This window comes from Lonchura striata, chromosome Z, assembly GCF_046129695.1.
Source record: "Lonchura striata isolate bLonStr1 chromosome Z, bLonStr1.mat, whole genome shotgun sequence".
NCBI lineage: Eukaryota > Metazoa > Chordata > Aves > Passeriformes > Estrildidae > Lonchura > Lonchura striata.
Window position 1 is genome coordinate 12,633,787 of NC_134642.1, and position 13,838 is coordinate 12,647,624.

Below are 13,838 nucleotides of genomic sequence, written 5' to 3' on the forward strand. Positions count from 1 at the left end.
TCTGCAAGATACCATCTTGCTATAACCAAACACTAAAAATCTGGAAATTTACTCCCACCAAGACTACTTGGATGTTTTTGCTGTGATCAGCACTCAAAACAGAGTGATTCTATCCCTATCTGATGGACATCAGATAGGGATATTGATAGACACGTGGGTATTTCCCCAAGTCTAAAATTCACACACCCTGCTTCTACCTCTCTTTATCCAGTCTATAAAGGCATTCACTTCCAGGGTCTCTTAAATCACCCCTGTTGCACGCATTTCTTTGTGCACATATCATATGGTCTTCTCTTGCATACAAAGCTGTTAGGAAAAGAGAGCTGAGCACTTGGAGTTGTAAGTATATCCTCAGGTACCTAGGTACACTCCTTCAAATGCACATAATTACAGAATAAATACTCGTATGTTCAGCATTCACAAGATAGAGAGGAAGGGGAATAACAGGCAAAGGTTTGAGTATTACTGAAATCTTAGCTTTATTTTTTAAGTCTTGCTCTTGTCAAGAAAACCTGTGGAAATTCTCTACCTCTGCAGAGAAGTGTTCATTCAGTGGATAATTTTTATTGATCCATAAACATGCCACAGATTATTAACTGAATCACAGTACATTGTAGATCTGACCACTGACTTAGATTTCCTTCACCGTCCTAGCTTTTTGAGTAACATCTCTAACAAACAATTACTTTTTTATCCAAGCATATCTGACTGTTCAAAGACAGATAATCTTAGTCATATGCTTCCACTCTCTTTTTCCCACAAAGCTGCATGTTAAAATAAGTACAGAAATAATAAAAGAAGTCAGTGTAGCTCGAGATTATATTTTCGCAAAACAAGATCTACTTTCTTCATGACTTATGGTCAATACAAAACAATGTTAAAAGTCTTCAAGCTTCGTGAAACAAAATCTAACATAATTCCTGATATTGTGATCTAGGAGAAAATAATTTTGGAGACTTACTTAACATTGTTGCTAGCTGTAAATATTCTGCCTTAAACAGCTGATCCAAGGCATATCCAAAACCAAGCTTCTTCCACACAGAATTTGAAAACTGTATGGAACCTTACTGTTTCATTGCTATGAGAGTCTGGTCTCCCTGCTCCCAGTATTTCCCACAATCTTGCTCAGGTTATAAACAATGACAGTTGCAATGGTCTGAAAATCTGGTCATGAAAACCACATCCAGCTCTTAATAGGTTTTGGGGGAGACAGGTAACAGTACCCAAGGGCTGATCTGAGCAATGCACCCACTTAACCATAGTGCTAATAAAGGTTTGACTCAAGTCAAGTTTGGTAGAAACTAACTTCTGTAATTGGCATGCAAATATGACCATAAATCAATCATCTTACTTCATAAACAGTGCACAGCCCAGGGCCTCTTGAGCTCTCTCACACAGCAATGGGCTGCACACCAGGACCCTGCCCTTGCATAGGGACACATCTCAGCATTACTGCTCAAGGCAGAGAAATTCTTGCCACAACAGATTTTCAGTAACTGACACTAAACTTTGAAATCTTAGCTAAGTGATAGAAAAGCCTAATTGAGCACATACACTTCTTTAGATGTATATCATTGACAAAATCTGGGACTAAGTCTGGATCCACACATACCAAAGCTCCCCCGCCTCAGGAAGGAGTCCAGAATACAATGAGGCCCTTTCTGAACCTTGTGACTAAAGGAGGCCTCCTTGACAGCTTTTTCTGACCATGTGTTCTGGGCAGCAATCAAATGTACCTCACCATTGAACCTTGTTAAACCACTTTACCACCATATTTGCATTTGCCATGCAACTTTTTTAAAATGCTGGTTTATATCAATTAACATAAGCTCCTTCTCTCTCACAAGTGAATTCTGTTGTTCCATCCATGGCATTGCAAATAGTCAAATATGAACGCTCCCTAACAGTACGACCAGATTTTTCATAAAAAATAAGACTGTATTTTAAAAATTCGGTATTTAAATGTTTATAAATTGTATTGACAAACAGTAATCAACCACACATTTTGATAATCTTGCACAAGATCTTCACTATCAAAAGTAGCCACTGAAAAATGCAGTTACAGTATGAATTTACTACCCTATTTCTTGTATTCCTCCCCAAAATGGAAAAGAAAAGCACAAGGTATACTGAAACTATATAAATTAGAGGCATCAAACAACTGTTTCTCTAACATAATTTTTTCCTTTCACTACTGCGCCACTATACAAAGTCTGTGGACCATTATTTAAACACAATGTTTTCCTATTCTGAACAGCATTCTCATTAAGTGAAATAGAAATCAAAAGCAAAAACCTGGGTAAGTGTGCCACACTCATAAGCTCCAAAGCTAGTGAAATGTAGAAAACCCCAAGGACAGACTATCAGAAGGCTGTAAAAACAGGAAAAATAATTTAGTAAAACCTATCAGAAGTTAGTAAAAACAGGACAAAAGCTCTGTTTTAAAAAAAGTTCTGTTTTAGTCCCCTTTCAGAGGGCCAGTCTTCCTTAACAAGTCAAAGCTCCCTGAAATCAACCTTGCCAATGCATCCTCCAAATACTTAATGGAACTATCTATTCTTACACATCTTCCACTACTTCTAGCCAGCCTATTATAAATTCTAGAACATCAGTCCTAATTCTGGAAATAAAACCTCACAAATGAAAGATTAACAGCATGATTAAGAAATAAATGTGCTTACTGTTCTTGAATCAGAGAATGGATTGTACTCATCAAGCCCTGGAGGAACGTTTCTTGTCACTTGTGTAACAGAAGGATCCTAGAAGAGGAAACAGTTGTGTAAATCTATGCACAATGCATATAATCAAAAAGGCAACACTCACATCATTATATCATATAAAAGTCAGATTTTCTTTCAAAGTAAAAAAAGTTTATTTTCACTAAAGAAATTTATAAACATCTACCTCTTTATCGCCAAACTAACATAATTTCATTCTGAGCGTTTTATAAACCCAGATTAACACAGTATAACAGAAACCCCATCTGTCATATATTTCATTTATAAGGAAAAAGCTCTCATGAAAGAAGGGAAAAAATCTCTATCTTGCTATGTTGACCAGGTGTGGACTCCATGCCTATACACTTGAAAAACATAAGGGAAGAAAAAAGCCTTTGTAACCCTTGGACTTCCCTACCCAGAAGTACAGTCAACCCCATCAAAAACAGAGAAAGCATTTCATAAAAATGAAGCTGAAAAAATGGGGTCCCGTAATGCCAAAAGCACTTCTGATTCACCTTCTACTTGAACTAGTAAAATTAAACTAGTAAAATTAAACTAGTAAAATTAATTTTGCTGTATACAGCAAAAAAAGACTGCTCAAAATTTAGATTGAGAAAATGATTTCAGGAATTAAACATTGTTCTGTGCTACTGACAGGGAGGCTTTGTTCTGCAGAAGAGCAGAAGTGCCCACCACAATGGACCACACTAACTCAGGTTGACAAAACCTGTACTTGTTCCATGTGATGCCTGGTTCTATCACATTTTTTCTTTGCCTTAAAATTTTTGCATTTTCAGAATATAACAATGGATAAAAGGTAGGCTCTCTTCCATTTATTTAATACTGTTAGTTACATATTTACATAAGTGTACAAATGTACAATAGTCTATATTTACACCAAATTAAAAAAAGAGCTATATATATACTACTTGCTTATTTTATAACTATGATGTTTAGATATAGATATTTTCTCATTTCCAGCAGCCTAGTTCAACATCAGAAAACAAACTGGAGTTGATAAAGACTGAGATGAAAATAAATATGTAGTTACATATATTTACATTCATATTCCCTTTGAAGAGAGATACATTTAATACCTTTACATGCGACCCAAAGAATAACAAGAAGGGTTTCTACATGTATGTTAAGCAGAAAAGGAAGGTCAAAGAAGTTCATCCCCAATAACACAGCTGTTAACAATGAAGGAAGAGAAGGCTGAGGTACACAACATTTTTGCCTCAGTCTTCACAGGCAGCCTCTCTTCCCATACCTCTGAAGTGGATGGATGACAGGAAGAGAACTGGGAGAACAAAGTACTATCCACTGTAAGAGAAGATCAGGTTCATTACCACCTGAGGGACCAGAATTTACCTAAGTCTGTTGGACCTGACAAGATGTATCCCAGAGTCCTGAGGGAATTGGATGATGTAGGTGCCGAGCCACTCTTCATGACATTTGAAAAGCCATGACACTCAGGGCAAGTCCCAGGTGACTGGAAGAGGGGAAACATGGTAGCTATTTTTAAGAAGGGCAGAAAGGAGGACCCTGGGAACTACTGACTTGTCAGCATTGCTTCTGTTCTTGGGAAGACAATGGAACAGATCCTCCCAGCAGCTGTGCTAAGACACATGGAGGACAGGCAGGTGATTGAGGACATCAGTGACAAGTGTCCCTCAAGGGTCTGTACTGGGACTACTATTATTTAGTATCTTCATTAATGACATAGACAGATTGAGTACACTGAGCTAATCTGCAAGTGACCCCAAGCTGAGTGGTGCAGTTGTCACAGCTGAAGAATGGCATGCCATCCAAAAGGACCTGGATAAGCTCTAGGAGAGGACCCATGGGAATCTCATGAGGTTTAACAAGACCATGTGCAGGTGCTGCACCTGGGTCAGAGCAACCCTGGTACCAGCACAGGCTGGAGATGGGCAGATCACAGCAGCCCTGCCCAGAAGGATTTGGGGGTGCTGGGGATGAGAGGCTGGACATGACCCAGCCATGGGCACTCCCAGCCCAGAGAGCCACACGTGTCCTGGGCTGCATCCAGAGCAGGGTGGGCAGCAGGGCCAGGGAGGGGATTCTGCCCCTCTGCTCTGCTCTGCTGAGAGCCCACCTGGAACTCTGCATCAGCTCTGGGGTCCCAGCACGGGAAGGGCATGGAACTGCTGGAGGGAGTCCAGAGGAGGCCACAAAGATGATCAGAGGGACGGAGCACCTCTCCTATGAAGACAGGCTGAGAGAATTGGGGTTTTTCAGCCTGGAAAAGAGAAGGTTTAAGGGTAACCTAACTGTGGCTTTCCAGTACCTGAAGGGAACCTATAAGAAAGATAGAGGGAGACTTTCCACAAGAGCATGTAGTGACAGGAATAGGGACATGGATTCAAACTGAAAGAAAGTAGGTTTAGACTAGATATTGTGAAGGAATTCTTTACTGTGAGGGTGGTGAGACACTGGAACAGATTGCCCAAGGAAGTTATGGCTGTCCCATCCCCAGAAGTGATCAAAGCCAGGCTGGATGGAGCTCTGAGCAACCTGGTATAATGGAAGGTGTCCCTGCCTATGGGTGGAGGGATATAACTAAATGATCTTTAAGGTTCCTTCCAACCCAAGCTGTTGTATGATTCAATTACATAAATACATTAAAAAAAAAAAAAAAGTGACTTAATTGATTTACTTTTTTTAAAAGTTACTTAATTGACACTTAAGTAAGTACAGAAATTATTAAGCCAAATAAAATAAAAAAAAAAAATTTAAATGCAGACTCTGCTTTCTTAGAATAAGCACCTATTATGACCTTAGCTCAGTCTTGCTAAGGAAGGAACTTTATCTTCAGATGCAGGAAGAAGACTTTCTTAATGGCTGCTGTCAACTTATTTACAGCTAGGAAAAAACACCAGGGCAGAACACCAATCAGTTCTAAAATTTTAAGGAACAGAGCACATGAAAACAAGTCTGTTTATTCCAATAGCTATACTCACAAAATTGTTCATATAAGACAAAGTTTGCTACAAAAAAGCTTACAAAAAATCATTACCTCAAAAATGAAAAAAATTATATGTTGTCTATTTTAAACAAATTCATGCATATAAGCATGAATTTGTTTAAAATGTCTACTTAAAACATGGTCGCAGACCACTTTTCATTAAAGCAAACATTTAGCTCCAAAACAGTATTCCTTTAGCTCCAAAACAGTATTCCAATGGTCACTGAACAAGAAACATCCTTTCTAAAGATGCACGCAAAACAGTGTTAAATGCAATTCAGTATCAGCTTTCTTAGAGTTGACTCATCTTTAATTAGTTGTTTCAAAATAGCCATGCTGGTGAGTCGCCCTCACAAGCCTGCCACAGTTACCAAGCTAGAATCAAATACATTGTTAAAACAATATCATCAGGTCTTCCACGAACTTATAAACTAATAAATTGTTACTATGTTATTTGCTGAAATGGCTATCACAAAACACTGAACAGATGAGCAAAAAAGAGGGAAAACATGGCGTGGTGAGTATGTTTCTTGGCCAAATTCAACCAGAAATTATTTGAAATGTTGAATAGAAAAGTAGATTAAAAATATGGGAATAATTAAATATAACATTTGAATTGCACATTGGTTTACTAGACTCATCAGTACAAGATCAAAAAAGATGAAGTTAAAGCAAAGTTAATATAGATAAGACTATTTCAAAATCCAATATACAGAACAGTAGAAAGCTGAAAGCTTGTATACAGCTGAAAACTTTTATCTTGTTATGGTATGTCTACTGTAGCCAGCAGCAAAACCCTGAAACTAGTTGTTCAGTCACTGCTCTCTGCAGTGGGATACTGGAGAGAACCAAAAAGGAAAAAGCAAAAAAAACTTGGTGTAACGAAAACAGCTTAAAGGTGGGACGGGAGAAGGGAAGGTAGAGGCAGAAACAAAAGACAACAAAACCCTACAAGTCACGCAAAGGCAGCTTGTCACCACCTCCCACCGACAGACACGTCCACTCGGCTCCTGAGCAGCGGCCGCTCGGAACACTCAGTGCCGCCGGCGCTGCTGCCGCGCGGCGCGCCAGATCCCGCTGCAGCTGCGGCCAGCAGCAAGAGTGTGAAACAAAGGTGGTCTGGATGCTGTGCAAGCACGTCAGTGCCTTCCCAGCACTGTTTTGGTCACAAATCTGAAACACAGCACAATAGGAACTGCTTTGAAAAAAATTAACTCCATCCTAGTCAGGCCTAGAACACTTATTCCAGTCTTTACAAGCTGATGTCAATTAGCAGAGCATAAAACATTTTGTTCATGCTTTCAGTGTGATACCCCTTTCAAAAATGCTCTCATATAATTAATTCCCTCTTCCACAGAAAAATGTTCAAGTACAGGCTGTAGTAGCGTGTGGCAGCAGTGCTGATCATATCCAGGGAGGCCACCACCAGCAGCAGGGTAAACAGACGAGACAAGTCTCTGTTGTGTAGCAGGGGAGTTAATTTTATTCCTCCCCCGGACCCCGTGCCGGGGTGAGCATGGGGGCAGAGGCCAAGGAGCCTGAGCAGAGCCCAGAGCTGAGAGGGAGCACACCCAGGGCCGAGGGGTTTTATCAGCTCTCCCATGGGAGGAGTCTTAAAATCAGAGTACAGCCTCCTCAGAACGGGAAGGCTTCACAATAGACACATGAGCAACTTGTGATCGCTAACCATCACACAGTGAAACAGCAGGTCTGATTACTATGACTTGAATAGCGCTTAGGATTTTAGGTTGAATAAGCTGCTTAAGAAGCATATTTCAACACTCCAAACTTGTGTTTGAAGAGTGCACTACTAACCAAATAACTGAGCCAAATTGTGCCTGCAGACCATAAATTAAATTATTTTAATAACTACAATATCAGACTCATTAGACCCCCACTGAACAGCAGCCATTTCCAAAAAGCATGAAACGGTGGTCAAGTCAAATTCAGAAGAGCAACTTATATTCAGAAATACGATATACAAATAAAAATAAATATCTGATGAAAGAAAGCCTTTTTTGTCTTCAAGTGTTTTCAAGAACACCAGGGTCAAAAACTCCTCAGATCTCTGTGTACATCTACTGTGACATTCCAACACTAAGAAATTAAAGAGAACATATCCTGAGACAACAAAGTGTACTAGAGCTACAGCCTTAGCAGTGAAAAATAAGTTCAACGCTTAAATACACACAGTGATTAGAGCAAGAAGCCCTTTATCAAACGACTATTGCCATTCTGAATTAACAATTGCTACATCTCTGCCAAATATTGCTATTGTTTGCTAAAGTAGCAGCTCTAAAAAAACCTGAATGACTCAGAGGACATTCAATAATAGCTCCATTTCTTACTTTACCCAGTTAAGGAAGAAAATTAGAGTTGTATTGAAATACAAAAATTGAACTCCATCACTGCAAGTAGCATTGAAATTCTGCATTCAGAAAACCTGAATTACACAGTCTGGACTTTAACAGAAGTTTGTGACATAGGAGGACTCAACTAAACCATTGCAGGAAAAGAGGAAAGCCACAGCTGAAGGAGGCAAGTAGCAGCCTGGAAATTTGTATCTCTCCTATAACTCACTCATTCACTGCTAGAACTATCCTCAGCTCTTCAGTCAGGGTGCCCAGGTGTAGGAGCTATTCTAATTGTTCTGAACACCCACAGTGCTTCAAATGACTGATACCAACAGGAGCTACACTTCATATTTCAAAACACTGCTTACAATATTTCTGACGAGATTAGACATTACATCCCACAAAACACAAAGAATTGTTTTGAATCATTTACCTTACACTCACTGCATCTCATTTAAAAAATGGGGCAAATGCCAACTCATCTAAACACAGTGATGAAATTTGTGAAGCACTCATATTCACTGCTGCAGAATAAAAAAAAAGACATTGAATTTAGAAATTGTTCAGGGTTTGAATAATGAATACAACCAATAAATGTTGTGCAGGATGATAAGCTCATAAGAAGTGGCCTTTAAATGAATACTATTAAATTTTTATTTTGCATGGCATGCATATTCTACTGGTTAAAAATAGTAAAAACTAATATTCCACGGAATAAGTGAATCTATGATGCAATAATTTATTTTCCATATCTTGTATTCCACCTAGCCTTATCCCACCCAAACTCCTGCCAGTTCAAACCCAGAGCTTCTGATCTTTTTATTTAATTATTAGTCATACAATCACAGAACAGAATTAAAAACAGACTATTTTTCATATCCAGCTATTGCAGTCATTGATGCATTTAAGTCACACAGTCATTTCAGATGACATTTTCAAGATCTGAATTAGTTTAGGAGACTGAAGTTTTAAGCAACTAGCACAACTTAATTTAGCCATTTTCCATCTAAATCTTTCCTTTTACCTGCTTCTTGCAGTCTCTCTTCTGTACCACTAATCTCAAAAGGAAATATTAACATACTTTTTTTTAATCCAAATAAGACAGGTACAAGCAGCAACCTATTTTTTATGTTAAAAATGGAAAATTCATAAAAAACACCCCAATAAACAGTAACACAAACTGACAAAAGAAACACAGAAAAAGCAACACATTTATATTTCATACTGCCAAGAGCACCTATAGAACTATTAAAAGCATCTTCTGTGCCAAGGTGACAAATTATGCTCACATCACTCAGATATATTTAAAATTAACTGAATACCCAGTTATCACAGAGGGCATACAAACAATTAACTACAAACAAGAATGTTTAAAATAGAGCAGAATAATTCATTCTATGTGAGCTTTTACAGCTTTTTAAAAAACAGAATTGAAGGGAATAGACCACTGTTGTCTAGGAGACAGAAGTAGTCATCAGCTACCAATTTCACTAACACAGAAGACACTACCAAATTAAAGAGTGAAGAAGCAAATACATCTGTAACAATGGTTTGTATTACTCTTTACTGGATATGCGTCCAGAATTGTTCCACCACCATCAGTAAACAACTTCTATAAAATACATAATATAGTAATAATCTGAAAAATACCATCAGCTAGGCTTATATTTTTAGTTGTGATTTTAAGCGAAGGGAATATAGTAACTAGGAATCACCCCATCCAAAATGTCATTCATATTGCTGAAAAAACTTTTCACTTTGAGAGATACCTACTTTTCTACCAAAAGACAAAAGTATTCATTTTTTCAGTTCAGTCCCAAGGACTAGCAGGGAAATAAAAGCAGTATTTTATTGCAGAGGTCAGGAAATGGAATTTATTAACACTGAATACTGATTTGGGTAGAATTGTAATGCTTTTACAACACATCAGCAATTGAGAACAATTTCAAATAAAAATCACTGAAGCTACACAGAACCAAAAAAACCAGTTGGAAAGTAAAATTTAAGTAAGAATTCATCCTTAAATTTTGTGGATTTTGATTCTGGGAGTCAGAAGAGGTTATAGTAACAGCAACAGTTGTACTTGCTCTCTGTGAAGTACTCCCTAAGGTAATACCAGTGGGTCAGAAAATTAAGTGTTAATTTCTGTTGCAAAATTGCAACACAAAATGCCTAGAACTGTTGGTCTGACGTTTTTAATTTCTTGACCAAAGAAAATTATCCATCACACTTTTTATAAACAGGGTCTGGACTGTTTCTCCATCCCATAAAACTGCCAGACTAAGCCTCTGAAACTGCAATTCACACATGTTGAATAAACATTTGGTAAAAAATTATGGACTTATAATAATAAAAATACTCAAGTAGGCACATAACAGTTCTTCCGTAATTCCAAGTTTAACATATTGAATGCTGCCTGTTATATGTCACATTTGTCACATGAAAGCAGAGCTGTGAATGGTTCTGAGTAACTGAGCAAGGCAAGATCCCCACCTCAAAAACCTAGAAGATCTTCAGAGGCTGACAAGGCCAAATTTACCCTCAAGTTTGCACCAGTCTCACCTTCCAAGGGAGTACTAGTTGCCTAACAAACTATCACCCCCATCTTACAGCTGTTCTCAAATCGTTCTCCTTTTCCATCTATGATATGTGCATGTTCCTCTTTGTAATGTTGAATCCCAGTATACAGTGCAATAATAACACTAGGCAATATGTGCTAACACTTCAGTGAAAATCTAGAGGGAGAAATGCAGCTATAAGGTACTGAATAACTATTAAAATATTTCACATCTTTAACAGATTACAGTGCTCTTACAGTACTGGTGAAGTGTACTCTTGGAAGCCAACTTCCATGTAGAACAGCTAAAGGACAATCCACTACCACAATGTTTAGCATTAAGTTATGCAAGATTTAGGGGTATTCACAATTTTTGATGACATGAATCCAAAGCAGGTAGTAGAAGTCATAAAAAGTACCTATATTCTATGAACAACACTAACTTTAAGACAGGCAACTTCAATCAGTATATTTTATAGTCAGATACAGCATGTGACAGAACTGCTTCATTGTAAAGCTGTACAAACATTTTATTTAATAAATTTTTTATGTAATAAAGTTTAAAAAAAAAAAATCGGGACTTCTCTTTCTTCCTCTAAGTTTCTATCACTTTAGCTTCATAGTATAAACTGTATAGATTCTGCTGCCACAGAAGGTAACAATCGTTTGCACAACTGCTCTCAGTATCAAATTTCTGGGTTGTATTTCCCACCAAATCAGACAGGAGATTAATGTGTGCTCATGTGAGTCAAGATTAAGTGCAATATCCAACATATAACTAGAATTACTTCTGAAATTAGCTCCAGTGACTGAAGTAATCAGTGCCATTTCTGAGTATAGCAGAGTACCTCAGCCATCCAAACAAGAATGTCAGTCACGACAGAGCTCTGTAAGATCTGTGTCTTTGTGGAGTAACAACTCAAAGGTATCAACTCACAGTCTGGATCCCTAATCCTACTCAAAAAAAATACTCAAATACTTAACAATACATACATTTGAGGTCTGCTATGATTGTGCCCTCCCACACTAAATCTGATGAAGAAATAAGAAAAATCTTCCTATCGCAGTGATTTGGCATTTCCCTGAAGGTCACCATTCACATTTGAATAGAAATGTATCTTAGTTTTCAGGCCTATCACCGTATCTATGGTGCCAAATACATGCATCTGCTCAGAGCTAGATACAACAGATGAACTGACCCAACAGAATTTATCACACAACTCAGTCTTTATAGTTCCCATTCTACAGCCACCAAAAACCAATTGTTTCATATGTTTGGATAGTTAACACTTAGTTTTCAAACCTTTTGCTGTCTGTCAGCCAAGATCCAAGGGCCTATGGAATTCATAGCTCTATTTAAAAATACTTCTGATTGTTCACTTATAAAATAAAATTAAAAAAATCAAACCAAGAACACTGAACCATTTTTATTGCAGAGGAACCACTGGTTGCTTCAGAATAAATGATACATTGAATTTTGAGACTGCTATTTCAGAACCTTTGTAACTGTATCACGTCCCAAGACAGAAGACTACAACTATCACCTATCCTATGACATTAAAAAAAAAAAAAAAACACAAGGAGACAGCTACATTAGAAATGTGCCTTTGTGTTGTCATACAAAATTTATTTCATGCTGCTTTACTCTATTTAAGACAGACTGTCAGGACCTTGAGGATTCCCAAACTCCTCTTAAGCAGTCAGACCCCACTCCTTACTAACACCTTATCCAGTCATCAGAGGAATGTTGGCTGATCCTGTTTACTTTCACTGGACGTGATCCTGACCCTGGCTTGGCTTCCTATCTTGGCTCAGATCTGTCTCCTCTCTACAGATATGCCTAGCACTGAATGCAGTTACCATCACTACATCTGCTCTGCTCACCCTGTTTGGGTGCTGTGGGACTGCAGCATTTGTAAGTGAGAACTTTACAAAGTGTGAATTCACACTTGCAAGCTACAACTAGTGCTTCTTAGTAAACAAAATCAATAGATTTCATTACTAACCCACTTCCAATCATGATACCTGAGTTTATACCAACTGTGTACTTCTTCATACTGCTGACACATCATATTATAAAAGGATTCTCACAACTTTATTTGTATGGTATGTGGATGCATTTTCTTCTGCACAACTTGAACACTATCAAAAGCTTGTAAATGTTAGCATGTCACTTATGTGTTTGTTTCAGTACCCTCTGTCTTTCAAAAAAAGCCCCATTGGGTTTGTTGGTATAGCACTCAGAATGCTATTCCCATTTATTTAGAGAAGAAAACGATGACTTCATAAGCAATCTGACTCTGGATTCAGTTCCCGTTTCTTTTTTTAAAGCAACAAAGAATTAAAAAAATGTAAACGTTAGGTAGCCACTTGTCTCAAAATACACAGCACATCATGATCAATCTAGGTAAGCTAATTTCAGTTTTTTCAGCAAATAATTTACTTACAGACTTCTGAAAGAATTAACTACCCAAAATACTTGGCACTAGGTGTTTATGCTTTACCTTTATCTTTCCAGAGAACACTTTTATTTGATTCAGCATCAAGCAAGAAGTTCTGCTCTTATCTTTTTATTAAAAGGCATAGGAACAGTCACAGGAAACCTCCCATGTAGATCGCAGACACTAATAAGACCAAAATGTTTAAGAAAAAAAAGGATCTATCTTTAGACCTTGGCAACAACTCTTCCACCTGATGCCTTTCCACCCCTTCTCTGCCATGCTACTTAGTGATTTTACAGTAGCACAGGAAGCAGCTTCAAAAGCAAGGAAAACAACTAATCACATCATACATAAAATTATCAAGCAAAGAAAAAAATATGAATATATTAGGATACAGTGTTTAGATAATATGACCTAGGCTGTAAGGGTCCATCTGGAAATACCAGTTCTATGCATAAAGTATTTTAAAACACATAAACTTAAATACATACATGCAGTAGCATCCACTAATTTCAAAGCTGCTCTGCCAATAAGGTGGCCATCAAGTTTTAGCTTATATATGAGGCCTTTTGCCCCTTCAAGTTAAATGCACAGGTAAATAAAGGTGCAGGATAACTTTTATGGGCAAAAGAATGTGATAGATGTTAGCAAAGACTGAAGGAAGGGAAAAAAGCCTCTGAAAAAGGAAAAGTACACAGCTTTCCTGAATCATCTTCTGCAAATAGAGAAATCCAAACAGAGGGCTTCAAGTTACAGGGAAGCTGTTATAGAGTCCTTTTA

The 13,838-nt window shown here is 37.8% G+C and overlaps 1 protein-coding gene across 1 annotated transcript in view; it reads right to left on the minus strand.

The window, feature by feature from the left end:
- The window catches only part of SCAMP1 (secretory carrier membrane protein 1), a 42,404-nt gene that overhangs the window by 26,848 nt on the left and 1,718 nt on the right, over positions 1-13,838 (minus strand). Inside the window, exon 3 of the mRNA XM_077790228.1 lies at positions 2,682-2,759. Within this exon, the coding sequence (XP_077646354.1) occupies positions 2,682-2,759 (78 nt within the window). The remainder of the gene's footprint in view (positions 1-2,681; positions 2,760-13,838) is intronic.